Below are 20,414 nucleotides of genomic sequence, written 5' to 3'. Positions count from 1 at the left end.
TTCTCAACTGGAGCAATTTTACTCCCTCTCCCCCTCTGCTGGGACATTTGGTGATTTTTTTTTAAAATTTTTTAAATTTTTATTTATTTATGATAGTCACAGAGAGAGAGAGAGAGGCAGAGACACAGGCAGAGGGAGAAGCAGGCTCCATGCACCGGGAGCCCGATGTGGGATTCGATCCCGGGTCTCCAGGATCGTGCCCTGGGCCAAAGGCAGGCGCCAAACCGCTGCGCCACCCAGGGATCCCACATTTGGTGATTTTAGAGACATTTTGGTGATCGTGACTAGGAGAGAGGTCTGTGCCATTGACACCTAGTGGGTAGAGGCCAGCATTGCTGCTAAACATCCTACAATGCACAGGAAAGTATCCCACGTTTCACTTCCAGCGAAGAATCATCTGGTCCAAATGTTGGTTTTGAAGACCTGTTCTGTGCTAATTAAAGAGCCGTATGGTGTGGGTACAGATATGGATAGTTGAAGCTCTAGCCAACCTGCTGTTGGGCGTAGACTGTCGATCACTCTTTCAAATGTCACCAAACCCTCCTAGAGCTTGATTTCTAGATTAATATATTCCAACTATTAACTAATCATCTTTGGATTCAGGTAAGATTAGTTTGCACATACAGACACATCGCATGGCTCTGAGCTCTTATATTTTAAAGTAAGTTAAATTTAGCATCATATTTGGCTTTATCTTTTTACTCCTTGGTTAATGATGAGGCTGGTCAAGGGAAGCCTGCACCAGCACTTCAGTGTTTCAGACACTCACCGTGAATGGTCTTACTCTTACCCATAGAGGGGATCATTCTGTCACAATTCATTTTGTGTCTCTGACATTTCACCTCAAACAATAAAAATGCCTACCTACCTAAGTTGCTTCCAACTTACTATTATAATGGATATTCCAATGCATCTTTGTACATCATATTTTAACATTCAAAATATTCTCCTTATGCTCTATGGTGAAAGTCAGGCTCTAAACAGTCTCAAGAGTCTCAGTAAAAAATCACCAAAATGTCATTTAGGGGAGTTTGTACCAACTTAAATGTCCAAATAGCAAGATTGTCTGCTTAGCTAACAGAATAGTTGATATTGTAAGAGCTCAGGGTTACTGATAAGTATTTGCAAATCAGACAGGATCACTTTATCGTTTGCAAAGCAACTCACATACACATTTTACTTATGAACCTCATTTCCAGGCTGTTGAGCTGCTTGAAAAGAAAGGCCCCATCATTTAAATGCAGGTGGGGCTCTGACTGTCCGTATTTGATTCCATCTGCTGACAAGTGGCCTTGCTGAAAACATGGATCCGGAGAATCAGACAGGGGTGGCCGAGTTCTATTTCTCCGATTTCCCTCCGTTTGGGAATGGCAGCCTCTTACTCTTCACTCCTCTGCTCTTTATTTATGTGTTCATTATTGTGGGAAACTTCACCATCTTCTCTGCTGTCTGGCTGGACGCCCGCCTCCACAACCCCATGTACAATCTCATCAGTGCCTTCTCCTTCCTGGAGGTCTGGTACACCACAGCCACCATCCCCAAGATGCTCTCCAACCTCATCAGTGAGAAGAAGACCATCTCTTTCATTGGCTGCCTCCTGCAGATGTATTTCTTCCACTCGCTTGGGGTCACAGAAGCCCTAGTCCTCACGGTGATGGCCATCGACAGGTACATTGCCATCTGCAACCCCCTCCGCTATGCAATCATTATGACCTCTCGGCTATGTGTTCAGCTTTCCACCGGGTCTTGCATCTTTGGCTTCCTTATGCTGCTGCCAGAGATTGTGTGGATTTCTACTCTTCCCTTTTGTGGCCCCAACCAAATCCATCAACTCTTCTGTGACTTTGAACCCGTGCTGCGCTTGGCCTGTACAGACACGTCCATGATTCTGGTTGAAGACGTGATCCATGCCATTTCCATCCTGACTTCTATGACTGTCATCAGCCTTTCGTATTTAAGAATCATCACAGTGATCCTGAGGATTCCCTCAGGGGCGAGCCGTCAGAAGGCGTTCTCCACTTGTGCGGCCCACATTACTATTTTCTTGCTGTTTTTTGGCAGCGTGGCCCTCATGTACCTGCGCTTCTCTGTCACGTTCCCACCTCTACTGGACAAGGCCATTGCACTGATGTTTGCTGTCCTTGCCCCGCTTTTCAACCCGATAATTTATAGCCTGAGGAACAAAGACATGAAAGATGCCATCAGGAAAGTTCTCTGTTTCCGATCAATGTTCAATGTCTCTGGTAGCCAATGAGAGTTCACAGGCATCTGTTCAAATATCTCCTTCCATTTAAAATGCTAACTAATCAGTTTCTAAAATTACCACGTACACTTTTCATGTTGCTGTTTGGGCATTTTTTTTCCAGCTTTCTAAACTAGGAACTATTATTTGATCCAAGAGAGGAGGTCTTCTGTGATTCACCCATCGTTACATCATTTACAGATTATAATGGGATATTTTTCCACTTTGGAGCTCTACATAGCGTGGTATTATCTTCTTCAAATCAAAGGAGAATATGAGGCTGAATAATAATCATATTTATTTCTTACACATTTGAAAACTCTCCTTTCCTGCTCTTTTATTCTATATTCACAATAGTCTTACATCAGGGTGTTTTTCTTTTTTTTCAGTTTAAAAAATTAACAAGAGGGGATCCGTGGGTGGCTCAGCAGTTTAGCACCACCTTGGGCCCAGGGTGTGATCCTGGAGACCCGGGATCGAGTCCCATGTTGGCCTCCTTGCATGGAGCCTGCTTCTCCCTCTGCCTGTGTCTCTGCCTCTCTCTGCGTGTCTCATGAATAAATAAATAAAATCTAATAAAAATTAAAAAATTAAGAATTAACAAGATGTGCAGCAGTGAGATGGATTTGGCCTGCATGAGAAACCCTAGTTCCTAACATTCATCCCAGAGGCCTTCACCTTCCCTGGGTTGTGGTCTGACACATGACAGTGACAATGCAGCACATAGAGCCACTGGCTTCACAACATCCATGTCATCCTGTTCTCATCAGCTCCTTTGTGGTTATGTTTCCCATTGCCTTAAAAATTCCAGAGCAGACATTCTTGGAACTTTGAAGATTAAATAGATGAGCTTTTTAGGCTTGAGACCAAAACAGGAAATATATGAATTATGTAAGGGTGTATATGTGTTCATTTTTTAAATTGACGTCACTATATTAAAATACTCCATGTTGTGTTAGGTTTTAATAAAATGTCATATCCACCTCACCTTGGTGTCTTTGTTCTTACTGCTTTTCTGCCCTGGATTGTTTCTCCCTGCCTCCTTCTCTGCCTTGGAACCTACTCAAAAAGCTCACACACATGCTATCCACCGGGATAAAGGTCTCTGCCTTCCTCCCAAACTGCACCAGTAGTTTTAGGGGCTGGGTGAAATGTCTCTGGGAAAAAGAAGTGTTGGCTCAGCTCCTGTGGGAAGCAAATCAAGGACACAGGGCAATTGTCAGTGGTTTCATAAAGAGAAGAAGCGAACCAGAAGGTGGGGAAAGACGGGAAAGGTGTCAAGAACAGAAGTCAGTAGGATAGGGCACGAGAAACAAGTCTCGGTCAGCTCCAACCTTGCCGCTGGATGAATTCTTGGACCCATTTGGGAGAGCTGACGTGGAAGGAGAGCTGGCTGGGTCCTGGGGGCCCCAGGGGCATCTTTTATCCCCTTACTCCTGGAAATGCAAATCCCCTCTCATATTTTTGTGAGCTTTTAGAAACTCAAGAAAAAAAATTCTGTGCTAAGAAAGTTATACAGAAGTTTGGTTATAAAATCAAACTAAATTTACTTAAGGTAAACATTAAGGAATCTAGTTGATATTAGAGTTCCTGCTTAGAAACCTTAGTATTCTATTTATAAATCTAATAGATTTAATCATTTGCTATTAGAGATGTTTGATAAATATTTGCTCTGAGGGCAGCCCTGGTGGCACAGTGGTTTGGCGCCGCCTGCAGCCTGGGGTGTGATCCTGGAGACTCAGGATCGAGTCCCATATGGGGCTTCCTGCATGGAGCCTGCTTCTCCCTCTACCTGTGTCTCTGCCTCTCTCTGTGTGTGTCTATGAATAAATAAATAAATAAAATCTTAAAAAAATATTTGCTCTGATTTATAAACTTGGCAAATAAATCCTTTTAAACGACATTTAAATATGGTATACAGTATTTTTTTGAGCTCCACAATTTTCTGACTTAATTAACAACGCCTCCACAGGTTTCAAAAACAACCTTTATAATATGAAAAAAATTATAAATATGGCTAGTCCTAAATTCTTTGAAATGTTTCCATCTGTGATAAACATGGTAAGATTTCTTTCTTTCTTTCTTTCTTTCTTTCTTTCTTTCTTTCTTTCTTTCTTTCTTCTTTCTTTCTTTCTTTGAGTTCTTTTCTTTTTTGTTTTTTTTTTATTGGAGTTCGACTTGCCAACATAAAGTATAACACCCAGTGCTCATCCCATCAAGTGCCCCCCTCAGTGCCCGTCACCCAGTCACCTCGTCCCCCCGCCCACCTTCCCTTCCCCTCCCCTTGTTCGTTTCCCAGAGTTAGGAGTCTCTCGTGTTTTTGTCACCATTTCTGATATTTCCCACTCATTTTCTCTCCTTTCCCCTCTATTCCCTTTCACTATTTCTTATATTCCCCGAATGAATGAGACCATATGATGACTGTCCTTCTCTGATTGATTTATTCACTCAGCATAATACCGTCCAGTTCCATCCACGTTGAAGCAAATGGTGGGTATTTGTCGTTTCTAATGGCTGAGGAATATCCCATTGTATATATATAGGAGCCTTGGTGTCCATTGAAAGATGAATGGATAAAGAAGATGCAGTATATAAATGGGGTAAGATTTCAATTTTAAATAGCAAGCCTAATATTTTGAATTTTATTACTATAAATTTTACCTCAATAATGTTGATTTTTTTAAAGTATAAATTACTTGCTCTCTTACAAATTTAAAATTAAAATTACAAGTTAGGTTTGGTATTCTAATAGGTCAAACTGTCTTAACACAAATACATAAAATAATATATATATATAAATTAGTGCAAAATATGAATAGTAGGTTTTTATTCTAATACCTATTTCTACAGTTAGCTCTAAAATCTTGCTGAGTTTAAAAGATGCTAACCCATTACAGAAATTATTATGTGACCCATTTCTGAGACAAATATTTTCCAAGACTGCTATGCCAAATGCTGTTTCAGGTGCTTGGGATACAATTGAGAAAAATTTCCTGCCTTTATGTAACTAACACTGTAGTGAGAGGAGATATTTTAAAATATATATTAGTAATAAACCAAAAAAAACCTGATAAGTTGTATGAAACTGTATTCTGTGGGAAATAAAAGAAAATGTTGCAAGATAAGAGGGTCTGGTGTGCATAAGGAGATCATAATTTAGGTAGTGTGGTCGTGTTGGACGTCATTTAGTAGAAGGTCACATTTAGACAAGGATTTGGACTAGGAGTTAGTTGTATGGATATGTGGAGGGAGAATAATCCAGGCAGCAGGAGAAGCTTGTGAGAGAGCCTCCAGGTGTGCAAACCCTGGCCTGTTCAAGGACTCAAGGAGGCCACTGTGGTTGAAGTGGAGTGGAAGTGGAGGTAGACCACTGCAGTGAGTGCAGAGAAGTGCAGGAGATGGATCCTATAGGGCCTTGAAGGCCACCGTAAGGATTTATATTTTCCTCTTTTACTCTGAGAATGGGGGCTACGGAGACTGGTTAAGTATGTAGGGCTTTTTGAGCGCTAGCTTCAGAACTGGCACACGATGTGTTCCACTGCATTAGGTGGCTAAATCACATCATAAGAGGGACTCAGAGGAGGGAAAGAGACTCCACCTCTTGATGGTAAGAGTTGCCAAATCACTTTGTGAGGGGCATGGATACAGGGGAGAGTTTTATATTCCTTTGCAACATAGAGATTATTGATATCCTCACATTGTGCTGAAATCTTCAATGGAACCAGTGGAACTAATCACATATATGGACTCAAAGAGTAGGGTAATGGTCTATATTTGGAAATGGTGGTAAAGGAGTATCTTCAGCAAGGAAAACAAACCTCTCATAGCACTGCCTCTTAGGTAGTCAACAATGTTATTGCAATGGAAACCATGTGCCAGGGAAACTCAACACACCTTGAAAAATGCCACCATCCTTTCAGAGAGTAGAGAAGAAAAAAATCCTTAATCCAGTTGAAAGCAATTCTTCATTAAAATGTGTATTCTGGAGCGACATCACCAAGACGATGACATAGGCTGTGCTTGACTTTGCTCCTCCACATAGGAACAAATAACAACTATTCAAAAATAAGTCACCACTGAGAGAACCCCAGAACTCAAGGATGATACTGAAGCACCCCTCCACCATAGAGACCATGACAGACTGCAGTAGAAGGAGAAAAGAAGTGGCTATAAGTTGACCCATTACCCTTCCCCTAGGCCAGCATGTGGGGAGGCTTTCCTTGAGCCTTGGGTTCCTCTAGTAGGGAAAGAGAACCTGTGTTGGGGGAGAGGGGGGCAAAACCATCAAAAGAAACCATCAACAAAATGAAAAGACAACCTATGGAATGGGAAGAAAATTGCAAACTATATATCTGATAAGATGTTAATATCCAAGATATATAAAGAACTCATCCAACTGAAGAGCAAAAATGCAATTAAATGAGTAAAGTACCTAAATAGATATTTCTCCAAGGAAGATAAGTGGAAGGCCACCAGGTACATAAAAAGGTACTCAATATCACTAGCCATTATGAGAATGCAAATTAAAATCACAATGAGATATCACGTCACACCTGTTAGAATGTTCATTATCAAAAAGACAAGGGATAATAAGTGTTAGCGAGGATGTGGAGAAAAGAGAACCCTTGTGCCCTGTTGGTGGGAATGTAAATTGGTGCAGCCACTGTGCAAAACAGTAGGGAGTCTCCTCAAAAAATTAAAAAGAAAATGAAAGTGCCAACTCAAAAAGATATCTGCATTCTCACAGTCACAGCTCCCATGTTCACAGTAACATTATTTACAAGCATCAACACATGGAAACAACCTAAGTGTCCATCAATGTGATATATATATCACATTTTCCCTATTCATTCATATATATTCCCTATTCATTCCCTATTCATTCATATATATATATATCACAAAAAATATTCTGCTAGATATATATGTAATCTTCCATTATAGATCTACATATATTCTAGCTATAGATCTATATATCTAGTAGAATATTACTCAATCATGAAAAGAGGAAATCTACCATTTGTCACAACATGGATGGACCTTGAGGGCATTATGCTAAGTGAAATACATCAGAGAAAGACAAATACTATATAATTTCACTTATATGTGGAATCTTAAAAAAAAAACTCATAGAAAGAGATCTGGCTCTGGTAGAAGTGTTGGAGAGAAGAGGGGAACCTGAAGGAAGGTGGTCAAATGGTATAAACTTCCAATTATAATCTAAATAAGTCCTTGGGATGTAACGCAGAACATGACGATCAGAGCTGACACTGTTGTATATAGGAAAGAGAAAATACTAAGACTTCTTGTCACAAGGAGAACATTTTTTCCTTTTTCCTTCTTTGCATTATATCTACATGGGAAGGTGGGTCCTAACTGAACCTATTGTAATCATTTCATAATAGATGCAAATCAAACCATCACGCTGTATGTCTTAAACTTATACAGTGATGAATGTCAACTTTTTTTTCAATAAAACAGGAAAAAATATGTATTCACATAATCTATTTATTCTGAGCAAATGCCAAAGGAGACTCATACTTTTAAAGGACTTTTGGAGTTGTTCTCACTAAGGAGAACTAACGAGGGAAGATCAGAAGAAGAGGTCCCACTAATTAATCTGTGGGGAAATGGAACTGATGTTTTTCTCTGGTCATCAGGGAAATCTCCAGTAGAGAAATCTACCCAAGAAGGCTTTAGAAACACTCAGTGGTCCACCGGATGAATTGGAGGGACTTCAGCCACGTAAACCCAGGAAAGGATCCCCTTCGTCTCTGCTGGAGGTAAGAGGAGAAGAGTGTGTGTCCAAGGTGCAGGCTTGCCCTGAGTTAAGGTGAACGTGAATTGCCTACTGGGTAGAAGAAAAGGACATTGTGCTCCTTCTATTGACTTAAATCACAGTATTTAGGGACATGTTCTAGATTCCATGAATGGCTGCGTAGAATTAGTCTTGGAAGAGGAGATACACTTGTAGGATTAAAAATGAGTGATGATGCTCTGTTTTGTCTGTGCTGTGATAATGGAATAATAAGACTTGTACCCTAGCAATGATATTGGTCCTCTGATTTCACAGCCTCAGGATTTTTCTAAATTAATTCTGATCCACGAGGACACCACTTTACATACCGATCTCTGCTCCCAGTCATGTGAATATAAACCAAATAAGATCATGAATAAAGGGGTCAGATACATCTATACGTCTAAGGAGCTGATTCCTGAAAATCTTATTCCAAGGAATTGGAATCCAATTGGTCCAATTAAACACAGTCTATACCCCTTGCCGGGGCTAATTTTTATATTCACCGTCCTTTCTCCTGGTGGGACTGGGTCAGCTCATTTCTCTCCTTCCAGTCTCCAATGGATAAACTTCGAATTGGCACATTAATTTCTGTAAAGTATAACACCAATTTTGCTAAAACATAAGCACCCAGATTCTATTAAAAAGATTAACAGCACTCACTTAGGGGAAATAAGTAGAGATGCCAGAATCACAGTAAGACAGTAACTCCGACTGCTTTGGGGTTTGAAATACCCCAAAAGATGCAGACATCTTTACACTGATTTGCAAATGGAGATAGTACGAACCTGCTCTGCCCCTTCCCTGAATCTCCTTGTGTGTGTCAGGGGTTCAGCTGAGTTAAGAGAGAATTGAATTACCACATGTCAGAGTAGCGGATTAAAACAACCCTGAGCCAAAATAAATGTAACCACGAAGCTTTCGAACACGTACTGTGAGAATCACTTACTATGATAGTCTGAGCAAAAGGCTGAAAGCAGAGAAAGCCCCTGTCCCTCCCCCACATCATATCCCCTGAGAAATAGCCCTGATCAAGGGTCAGATGCAACAGTGCAGACGTGAGGGTCATTTCACTGTCAAAGGACCCCTGAACCAAAGTCTCCAGCAGTTTCATGGACCCTGAGATAGAGAGGAGGATACAGAGTGGACAAAGTTAGAGCAGGGAGAAATGACACCAGGGTTTCTCTCCCTCATCCCCTAAAGTAGCCTCAGAAGAGGACTTTGGCCCAAGGCTGCAACTAACAATGTAGGCGTGCATTTGCTGGGGTGACTGGAGACATGCAAAGGGCAGGAGAGGCCAGAAGAGCCCTAGTCCTTGCTGCAACTCTTTTAGAGGCTGCAGGACATGAGCTGCAACCAGGTGCTGGGGGGTAGGGGGCAACTTTTCTGGGGGACCTGCCAGGGAAAGCCATTGAAATCTCCTGCAATCAGTCTGAAAATCATAGAGGTTTTCAGCCAGACTCCTTAGTGTGTATATATTTTAGAGGTGGAGGGTAGATAGGAGAGATAGTCTGTTCCCTTATTATTTTATTCCTATGCCTTGGACTCTTAAGTCCTTTATTCAAAAACTTTTGCATAAACTTAAATGTCTTCCCTTTCTCAACCACAAGCTGATTCCAGCCCCTTGGGTCTTGGCCCAGCCTAACATTCCTGGTCCTCATCCTTTCCTGGGTTTCTCCAAGCACCTCCACTCACCTGTTCTAAGCTTTACAGGGTCCAGAAGACCAAGAAGGGCAAGTCTTTTCCAAAGGGCTTCCTCAGGCCAGCTCCGCTCTCCTGATCTCCTTGGTGTTGGGTTTGGCGAGCGTAGAGTGATGAGCCAAAATTACTATTGATGATCGTCCTACAGATGTGAGTCACTACAACATTCCATCCACCTGGGACTGAGCATTTCTTAGACACAAAATGCTTTCTCTTAAACTCTTCCAGCCTCTGCCTATTGCCCAGTTCCAAGGCTGCTTCCACATTTTTAGGTATTCATTAGAGTAGTACCCTTACTTCTTGGTATGGGTTTCTATCTTCGTTCACTCAGTCTGCTAGAAGAGAATTATGATGGACAGAGTGGCTTAAACAACATACATTTATATCTGGCACTTTTGCAGCCTGGGAGCCTGAGGTCCAGGTCAGGAAGACTTGGTGTGTGGTTTGTAGATGACTGCTTCTCTCTGTATCCCCATGTGGCAGATGACAGAGAGGAGCAAGTTCTCTCCAGACTCTTAGAAGGGTACTAATGCCACCCATGAGCTCATCTAATTCTTATCAGCTCAGCTCCCCAAAGCCCCATCTCCTAGAGCCATCATATTGGGAGGTAAGGTTTCAACGTGGGGATGTGAGCAGCAGGAAGTAAAAACATTCCGTCCACAACTGTCCTATAAATGGAATCTTACACCATGTAGCCTTTGGCTTCTTTCTCTTAACACAATGCATTTGAGATTAACCCGCCTTCTGTGTATACTGTTCACTTTCACTATTGAGTGATAGTTCGTTACATGGATGTACCAAGTTCATGGATCCATTTACCAGCTGGTGGCCATTTGGGCTGTTTACAGTTTTATAAATAAAGCCACCACTATAAATATTTGTTTACAGGTTTTGGTGTGATCATAAACTTTCATTTTTTCCCCCAAGTTTTTATTTAAATTCTACTTAGGAATGTATATGGTAAAATTGATTTCAGGTGTAGAATTTAGTGATATACACTTTCACTTCTTTTGGGTAAATATGCCCGCCAGCACTATAGGAAACATCAAGTTGCTGCATATTCTCACGAGCACTTGGCATCGCCAGCTGTTTTGTAAAAAAAAAAAAATGTGATTGTTCTCATAGATGCATTATGCTGATGTACCTTATCATGGTTTTTGAGTTTGCGTGTATTCTGGAGGTATCTTTTACTGGATACGCAATCACAAACATTTTCTCCCAGAATCGCTTCTCTTTTCATTCTCTTAACAGTGAAATTTGCAGAGCAATCAAAATCGGTGAAGTTCAATTTAGCAGTTTTTTCTTTTACATACTGTGCTTTTGATGCCATAGCATATACATTTTTGTTGAACTGAAGGTCATGAAGATGTTTTCTATTTCCTGGGAGATCTTTTATCGTTTTGGTTTTACATTTAGGTCTATGATCCATTTTGTGTGAATTCTCATGTATGATACAAGATTTTTTAAAAACACATTTGTTTCCAGTTTTCCTGGTGTCATTTGCCAAAAATACTGTTTTCTCTCTGTTGAATTGCTTGGCCGTATATACGAGTGTCTATTTTTGTACTCTACTTGGCTCTATTGATCAATGTGTCTTGACTTTTTTTAGCGTTACAGTGAATCTGGGAATGTATATCAGCAGTTCTATCCTCCAAATCTGTTCTCTTTTTTCAAGATGCTTTGCCTAGTCCATTATCTTTTAATATATTTATTTTAGAACTAGCTTCTTAATATCTATTAAAAAACCCCTACCTGGATATTAATTGAGATTGCATTGAATGAATCTCTGTATTATATATAACGTATAGTGTATACATTCATTTATATGCATATTCATGAAACAAATGTCCTATAGCCAGCAGAAAAATTAATGACAATTGATATCTGTATAATGACATTTACAATAATCTTATTCTATGAAAACCTGAAGGGTTTACATGTATACATGTAATAATCAATATTTCTTAATACTTTTTGGGCACTTGTTTTGCTAGAAGCTGATGAACTGCTGTTTACAAAATTTAGTCTATATAAAGCAGTTCTTAAAAGGACTTTCTCAAGATATATATTCAGTTTTGTAATGAGATCTCTGAAAAATCTCAGAATGAGTCAAATATTTTTCTTTGTCTCCATTTATATTTTAAATGTCTCATGTTAACTTGGAATTTCAAATGCCATTCTTCAATAAAGTTATAGACTTTACATCAATTCTGCTTATAAGTAATTTTCTAATAGAATAAGCTCAGGGGAAATATTTGACTGTGTTTTCCAGGGAATATTGGCATAAAGCATAATCAAGTGATCTAATTTAATCATATGAGGAGCTCATTTTTACATGGCTCTACATTATTTCCAAAGAGAACTTATCTTTCAGATTCCTTGGTGTTCTCAACATTTCTCTTTAACTGATTCTTCTCTGTTAGATCAGGTTTCTGAGCTGTCAGGGGACTAGATCCTGATGCACCTGATGAGTTTCCATGGACTACCTTTAGAGACCTCTTCATGCTTCATGTCACTTTCAAGGGACCCAAATTGTGTTGGACTCTCACATTTTGGCCTTCACTTTCTCATTCCTTGATGGTCTTCATCAAGGTATAAATGATCTGTGTGGAGACACTTAGCTATTTCATTAAGATTCTTGGCTTCTTTCCAATATCTCTAATGCACTGACATTTAGAAGCCTGATTGAAAGATTTCAAGAACTAGGTTCTAAAGAGAGAACTCCCAGTTCACCCACCGGACTTTCTTTGTTCTTCCAGAACCCACTAAAGTGCAGTTTCTCACATGTCCCTTCCCTCTGTGCTGACCAGTTTCCACTAGTTCTATCTTTTCTGATCCTGGGAATAGTTTCCTACCATAGCTTTGGCTTGATAGATTTGCCTACAAACCTTACCTTCTTCTCTAACCATACTCTTCTCTGGTCTGGAAAAGGAACATAATACTAAAAACTGGGGATTTTCCAGAAAATGCAGAATACAACTTTACAGTAACTATGTAGAAAGGAAACTAAAAATTGTAATTGTCTAATCCATAGTCAGGAAACATTAGAGAATTTATCTGGTATGGATTCAAAATGACTTGGAGAATTCTTATAAAAATCAATGATTATTAGTATCCTTAATATCCTACTTTATTTTAGTTGGTATAGTTTTTAAACGTGACATTATTAATAGCTTGTTTACTACTATTTGTCTTCTTTGTTGGAATATAAGCTCCATGAAAACAGAGTACTTTCTTCATTACTGAATTCAATAAACCTATAGTTGTGCTTGGCCCATAATGGACACTAAATGGATATCTGCTTAATTAACCCAACAGTGATGGAGTTAAATCATCTACCTAAAGCATTTCTTTCTTTGACTCTTTCATGAGCCAAGAGATCTAACTCTTTATATTTCATCTAGGGAGTGAGCTGTGTCTTTCTACCCATAAAAATAAGGCCATTGAGACCATGGTAGGAGCTAACCAAACTTCTATGGTGACAGAGTTTCTCTTCTCTGGCTTCCCCAAGTTTGAAGATGGTAGCCTTCTCCTCTTCATTCCTTTGTTCATCATCTACACATTTATCATTGTTGGGAATCTCACTGTATTTTTTGCAGTCAGGATGGATGCCCACCTCCACAATCCCATGTACAATTTCATCAGCACCTTCTCCTTCCTGGAGGTCTGGTACACCACAGCCACCATCCCCAAGATGCTCTCCAACCTGGTCAGTGAGAAGAGGACCATCTCCATGACTGGCTGCCTCCTGCAGATGTACTTCTTCCATTCGCTTGGAAATTCAGAGGGGATTTTGTTAACCACCATGGCCATTGACAGGTACGTTGCTATCTGCAACCCTCTCCGCTACCCAACCATTATGACCCCCCGGCTGTGTGCTCAACTCTCTGCGGGCTCTTGCATCTTTGGCTTTCTTGTGTTACTCCCAGAGATTGCATGGATTTCCACACTGCCTTTCTGTGGGCCCAACCAAATCCATCAGATATTCTGTGACTTTGAACCTGTGCTACGCTTGGCCTGTACAGACACGTCCATGATTCTGATTGAGGATGTGATCCATGCTGTGGCCATCATCATCGCTGTACTGATCATTGCTCTCTCTTATATCGGAATCATCACTGTGATCCTGAGGATCCCTTCTGTTGAAGGCCGCCAGAAGGCCTTTTCTACCTGTGCATCTCATCTTGGTGTCTTTCTGATGTTCTATGGCAGTGTCTCCCTCATGTACCTGCGTTTCTCTGCCCCTTTCCCACCAACTTTGGACACAGTCATTGCAGTGATGTTTGCCGTTCTTGCTCCCTTTTTCAACCCTATCATCTATAGCTTGAGAAACAAGGATATGAAGATTGCTATTAAGAAGCTTCTCTTTCCTGGATCACCTGGGTGGCTTAGTTGGTTAAGTGTCTGACTTTGGCTCAGGTCATGATCTCAGGGTCCTGGGATTGAGCCTCCCTGCTGGGCAAGAAGCCTGTTTCTTCATCTCCTTTTGCCCCTCCTCTACTCCCATTTGGGTTCTCTCTCTCTCTCAAATAAGTAGATATAATCTTTTTTTTCTTTTAAAAAAAGAAGCTTCTCTGCCTTCAGAAAGTGTTTAATGCATCTGCAAGTTGATACTAGTTCTTAGGCACCTCTCACTTTAGATGTTACTCTGACATACTAAATCATAAAATTAACATATAACTAATTCAATGTTACACTGATAGTTTCTATTTATTCCCATCTCCCCATGTACATGTTTATTTATACACATTTCACATATCATGGACTTTTTGTTTTGACTAGCATAGATGGATAGATAATAGAAAGGAAATATAATGTTTAAATCATTAAAATAGATCTTGTAAACATTAATTTTATTGTTACTATATAAGTATTATTATTATTATTATTATTAATTATATTATCCTTATTATTATTCCAAAGGCATTAGTAACAACTACAGATTGCAAAATATAGTGGTAAGATCTATTGAAGAGGTTAAAGTTCATATTTGTTACCTTAAACATGAAGCAACCCTGGGAGGCGTTGGATACACCTATTACCATCACTATGGTGATTGTATATGGTGTTTGTATATGTTCATACTCATCACACTGTACACGTTAAATATGTTCTTTGTATACAAATTATATCTCAATAAAGTCGTTAAAAATGAAATAGACTTTTCCACACTGTGTTAAATCATTGGAAATGCAATTTTGCCAATTAAAATTTTTTTCAGATCCCCTCATGTGATATTCTTCTTTAGCTTGAGTATAATTGATACACAATATTATAGTAGTTTCAGGCGTACAATATAGTGGTTCAACTTCTTTGTATATCATGCTGTGCTCCCCACAAATGTTGCCACCATCTGTCACCATGCAACACTATTACAGCACCATTGACTATGTTCCCTATGCTATGTCTTTTATTCCCATGGCTTACTATTTTTTAATTTCAAGAAAAAATATTATAAGAAGTTAGACAAGGAAAATAGGCCCCCAAGTCACAGGAAGACATATTAGACAAAACTCAAGAGAGAAAGAAAGCATGTCTTCCCATCCAAAGTCTGATACATATTTTCAAGAAGATTACATGATAAAAACAACTAGATGAAGAAAAAGAGAAGAAGAGGAGGAAGAAGAAGAAGAAGAAGAAGAAGAAGAAGAAGAAGAAGAAGAAAGAAGAAGAAGAAAGAAGAAGAAGAAGGAAGAAGAAGAAGAAGAAGAAGAAGAAGAAGAAGAAGAAGAAGAAAGAAGAAGAAGGAAGAAGAAGAAGAAGAAGAAGAAGAAGAAGAAGAAGAAGAAGAAGAAGAAGAAAGAGGAAGAGGGGGAAGACGAAGAGATGAGGAGGAAGAGAAGAAGAAGAAGAAGAAGGAAGACACAGCGGAGAAGGAGAAAAAGAAGAAGGATAGGAGGAGAAGGAAGAAAAATACTTTGAGTTTTCAACAGAGCAGTGTATTGAGCACATGGAGTACAGAAAAAATCCTGTGAGACTTTTTCAATGGAGAGGTGAGTAGGACCAATGTGAATTTTTTAGGGTAAGATAGATACATACATTTGTGGCATGAGAAAAAATGACATTGTCCTCACACTTCAGTATTGGCACAAAATCCCAATGACATGACTGTTATGAAAATCTTATTTTCTGTTAAATATTTTCTCAAGTTTTTCTGGTGTCAGTACATTTCTTTTGAGACTTTCCGCACGTGTGTCCATGTAAGAAGAGCAACACTGCCACAAACGTGCTCTTTGTGTGGCGTCCTGGTAGACACACATACTTGGGGCAATAAGCACTTTGCTGGAGAAAGTAGTTTGCAATGTTCGGAGTGATAAGTACAAATAGGAAAAAAAATACGTTGATCCTAAAATCTAATGAGAGAAGAGTACGGTGAGGATCTTTCTGCTAATTAACCCCATGAGGGAAAGTGATCCTTTCCACTGTGGTGCAAGGCAGGAATCCCCTATGGCGCCCACTTCCCTCCTTGCTATTCCCTAGGATATCTGTGAAAGTAGCTGTAAGTCCCCCTGTGGAGGGCTGGAGGGATATCAAGGATGCAGAGACCCAGACAGACAGAGGAGTCCCTGTGGTCTTTGGTAGAGGTGAGTGCAGAAGGCCAAGTCTCGAGAAAGAATTCACTCACCATGTGTAAGAATAAGAACATCATAACCTGAAGATTCAAAAGCTTCAAATGTTGCTAAGGTGCAAAGGCACATATGGGGGAGACTGTGCTGGGTACACATGTATGTGAAGCCGGATACTCTTTTATACTCTTTTGAGAGGTCATTTTTTCCAGACTTGATTAGGACTCTTTTACTCAAAGTGGATTGTCATACTTCCCTTTCCAAACAGTCCTTAATTTTCTTTGTTCCCTGTCCATGGCTGTCTTGTGGGCTAAATGATCACTGCACCCAGTAGCTTGGCCCCAGGTTAATTTACTTCACACCAACCATCTTTTGCATGCCAACCCTCTTTTAGTTTACCGCCCTGAAGGAGGAACCCTGTTTAAAGAAGACAAAACAAGTAATCGGTAATCATTATCAAACATGATACATACATGACAGAAACCCCAGGGTCATAGTGCCCAACATTCTTGAGTGTTTACTATATTCCTGACACTATTTAAGGTATTGAAAGGATGTCCCACAAATCAGTAGAGGCAGCCAAGTGTCTGGGTTGAAACGCATCACTAGAGGTTACAGAGCATGGATTTACGTTCTGACTTCAGCTGGTATTCCCTGGGCCAAGTGTTTCATCTGTCTGTGCTCATGTCTTTTCATCTGTAAAGTGGGAATAATCTTACCTCTTTAGAGCATTAGGTAGGAAGTATAGCTAGTGCTTTGGGCATTGCTTGTGCAGTAAGTGACTTGATACCCCACCACACTCTAGAATGCTGTTATTGCTATTATACAGGGTCTCCCGTTCTTTGAACATTATGTGCCAGTATTAATATTTTCTCCATCTTCCAAGAGAGGAATTAAAGGCATAGAAAAGCTAAGTCAGGGGGTTTATAAGGGGTGGGGAGCATGCAGAAACATGACCAGTATTAAGCATTATTTTTTGTAAGCAGAGGAGGAATGGCTATCCTACAGTCCGAGGACATGATACACACAGGACCTATGGTGATCCTGCAAAGCAGTATGCATGAGGGCACTCTGGGGAACAGTACTGGGGATGCTAGGAGGAGAAGCCGGAGCAAGTTCGGAGTCAGATGTGTGGGCTTAGAGCTCATGAAAGACAGTTGGCTAGAGAAAAACATCTGCAAGTAGTAGTAATTGAGATCTTCTCAGTGGATGAGATCACCACAGGAGCAAATAGAATTATTGAGAACAGAGTGGATGCAGGAAGTGAGCACTTGGAGAACAGTTAGTGGGAGAGAGAAGAGAAGAGTAAGGATGATAGAATGAATGAAAATAAGTGAACCAAAAGAAAAAGACAAAACCAAAACCACTTCTGAGAGCCATTGGGAATATGTAATGTAACTTCTGTTTATTTTTATTCATGCCCCTTACTCTTAGGGATGGAATCATAGAAGTGGAGGAGGAAAGCCTCAGGTAAAGGGATGCACTGTGTCCAGAGCCAGAGGACAACAGAGTCTCCATTAACGTGGGCAGGCAGGGTGACGCTGAGCTTGGTTGGAAGAGCTTCAGTGCAGAAGTGGGGGAGTGAGCGCGCAGCCGTGCTGTAGGAGAACGAAAGGTGTGGGGAGTTGGAATTTACCACCTGTCCAAGAAGCTGCCTGTTAAGCAGTGATTAAGTCCTGTGAATATATTTACTTAATCCTATAGATTCCCTATTAGATAGGTACTATTGTAATCTCATTCTGCAAATGAGTACTTGAGCCTAAAAGATTAGGTAATTTGCCAAAAGACGGGTAGATAGTAAGAGACTCGATTGGGGTTTCAGTGTAGACTACTGGTCTACATCCCAATCCCTTAGAATAGAAAGCTCCAAGGAAGAATATCCAAGAATGTTCATTGGGGTAGAAAGAAAAAATAATACAATTTCTATTGTGTTTATTTTTATTCTTGTCCCTTACTTCTAAAATTCATTATTATATACGCATATATTTTGAATTATTAGATCATAATATAGTAATTGGGCATAACTTACAAAATTCCCATAGTTGTATTACAGGTGAAGCTGAACACAGCTGGACTATCAAAAACACTTGGAGACACCTGTTTCTGTGATTGTGCCTCTGAAGGAGTTAGAAAACATGTCAAATATTAATCAATATGCACAAGCATGTGGCATCAGGAAAAAATAAAAACTTCCAGTTCTATCCTGTTATGCATTGGAGTTATTTAGCTGTACATCATCCTTTCTTCTCCTCCTCCCCGTGAGCTGGTATGTGCCTTCTCCTGCATTCACAGGGAGCTCTGCTGGGCACATGGAGGGTGCAAACCTGTCAGCAGTGACGGAATTTGTCTTCACTGGCTTCCCCCAGCTCCAGGATGGTGGCCTCCTGTACTTCTTCCCCTTACTCTTCATCTACGCCTTTGTTGTCGTTGGGAATCTATTGATCTTCTTTGCGGTCAGGATGGACGCCCGCCTCCACAACCCCATGTACAACTTCATCAGCACCTTCTCCTTCCTGGAGGTCTGGTACACCACAGCCACCATCCCCAAGATGCTCTCCAACCTGGTCAGTGAGAAGAGGACCATCTCCATGACCGGCTGCCTCCTGCAGATGTACTTCTTCCATTCCCTTGGGAATTCAGAGGGGATCTTGCTGATCACTATGGCCACAGGTACGTGGCCATCTGCAACCCTCTCCGCTACCAGATGATCATGACCCTTCGGCTGTGTGCTCAGCTGTCTGCAGGCTCCTGCATCTTTGGCTTCCTCATCCTACTTCCTGAGATTGTAACGATTTCCACACTGCCCTTCTGTGGGCCCAACCAAATCCATCAGATCTTCTGTGACTTGGTGCCAGTGCTGAGGCTGGCCTGTACAGACACGTCCGTGATTCTGGTTGAAGATGTGATCCACGCTGTGGCCATCATCATCACCATCCTAATCATTGCCCTATCCTACATCAGAATCGTCTCTGTGATCCTGAGGATCCCCTCTGCTGAGGGTCGGCAGAAGGCTTTTCTACCTGTGGGGGCCATCTCACTGTCTTCCTGATTTTCTTTGGCAGTGTGTCCCTCATGTACTTGCGTTTCAATGCCACCTACCCCCCAGCTTTGGACACAGCCATTGCACTGATGTTTACTGTCCTTGCTCCATTCTTCAACCCCATCATTTATAGTCTGAGAAACAAGGACATGAAGAATGCAATTAGAAAACTCTTCTATCTTCAGAAAGCATCGAGCATGTCTGGAAGTTCATTCTGAGCAGCAGCTCCACTTCCACTGTTTTAATGTTTCTCTAACAGATTAAAAAATGAAACTATATCTAGTTCTTTGTCACACTGAACTTTCCGTCTGTTCTCCTGATTACTTTCCCTTATAGCTATGAAAACGCATCTGTCGTAGCCATAACACCTGATGTTTATATGGTCAAGAGTTTTATTATGGGGTTGAAAGCCTTGCTTGCTTTCTTGTGAAAAGTTGTAACTAAAGACAAACTTCAGAAGCCGGCTGCGTGCTTCAGGTATTACACCTCAGGAAAGTTTTCTATTTCATTGCAGATCATGAGTGATCTGATTAGGTTTGTTGGGAAGCAGATGCCTTGTTTAAAAAAGGGAAAATAATAGTTAAGGAAGAAAACTATATTTTTAGTTGTGTAATTAGCTCTTCATTAGAATAATAGGCATCTACATTTAGTAAGACTAAATTATTGCCAGACTTGTTCATAAGAAAAGTCCTTTGCGGGACATTATTTACACCAAAACACTTCAGTGCACACAGATACACACAGATAGGGATCTTCATCATTGCTTGCCTCCCAGGGCTAAGCATCTTTATTTCCTTTAGCAGAAAAGTCTTTCATCCATCAAATGGCAGTTTTAAATAACAAACAATTCATTTGACTTCTTAACCAAAAGTTCTAAAAATTTTCCTCTTTTTGCTATATCCAATACTATTGCCTTAAGTTTCCATCATCATTTATGCACGCCCATTATAATTATCTTTATAAAACACAAGTACAAATTTTGGTATGAAAATAGGAATTAAAAAAAAAAAGAAAATAGGAATTTTATCCTACATGTTTAAATTGTCTTCCTCAATAGTCCAACAAAAC

The 20,414-nt window shown here is 40.3% G+C and overlaps 3 protein-coding genes across 3 annotated transcripts; all 3 read left to right on the top strand.

Moving 5' to 3' along the window:
• Positions 1-1,303: 1,303 nt before the first annotated feature.
• On the top strand, positions 1,304-2,254 carry LOC129515137 (olfactory receptor 6K3-like). The gene has a single exon (XM_055333864.1). The coding sequence runs from the start codon at positions 1,304-1,306 to the stop codon at positions 2,252-2,254; it is 951 nt and encodes a 316-aa protein (XP_055189839.1).
• Positions 2,255-13,191: 10,937 nt separating this feature from the next.
• Positions 13,192-16,756, top strand: LOC129515136 (olfactory receptor 6K3-like). Its single transcript, XM_055333863.1, has 4 exons — positions 13,192-14,101; positions 15,064-15,145; positions 16,221-16,324; positions 16,701-16,756. Exons 1-4 carry the CDS (start codon positions 13,192-13,194, stop codon positions 16,754-16,756), a joined length of 1,152 nt encoding a protein of 383 aa, XP_055189838.1.
• A 1,814-nt stretch (positions 16,757-18,570) lies between these two features.
• Positions 18,571-19,564, top strand: LOC129515134 (olfactory receptor 6K3-like). Its single transcript, XM_055333862.1, is given in 3 exon segments — positions 18,571-18,970; positions 18,973-19,314; positions 19,317-19,564. Coding segments are annotated over 3 exon segments (945 nt in total). The 5' UTR covers positions 18,571-18,615.
• The last annotated feature ends 850 nt before the right edge of the window (positions 19,565-20,414 follow it).

This window comes from Nyctereutes procyonoides, unplaced genomic scaffold (genome assembly GCF_905146905.1).
Source record: "Nyctereutes procyonoides isolate TBG_1078 unplaced genomic scaffold, NYPRO_anot_genome, whole genome shotgun sequence".
NCBI classification, from domain to species: domain Eukaryota; kingdom Metazoa; phylum Chordata; class Mammalia; order Carnivora; family Canidae; genus Nyctereutes; species Nyctereutes procyonoides.
Note: the sequence above shows the minus strand (reverse complement) of the source record. Positions and strands in the feature narration are given on the sequence as shown.

Coding starts and splice junctions, on each gene's coding strand:
- LOC129515136 (XM_055333863.1), top strand. CDS start 13,192: ATGGTAGGAGCTAACCAAACTTCTATGGTGACAGAGTTTCTCTTCTCT. Junction 14,102..15,063: donor GAAGATTGCTATTAAGAAGC/TTCTCTTTCCTG, acceptor CTTTGTATATCA/TGCTGTGCTCCCCACAAATG. Junction 16,325..16,700: donor CCCTGTGGTCTTTGGTAGAG/GTGAGTGCAGAA, acceptor ACCCTCTTTTAG/TTTACCGCCCTGAAGGAGGA.
- LOC129515137 (XM_055333864.1), top strand. CDS start 1,304: ATGGATCCGGAGAATCAGACAGGGGTGGCCGAGTTCTATTTCTCCGAT.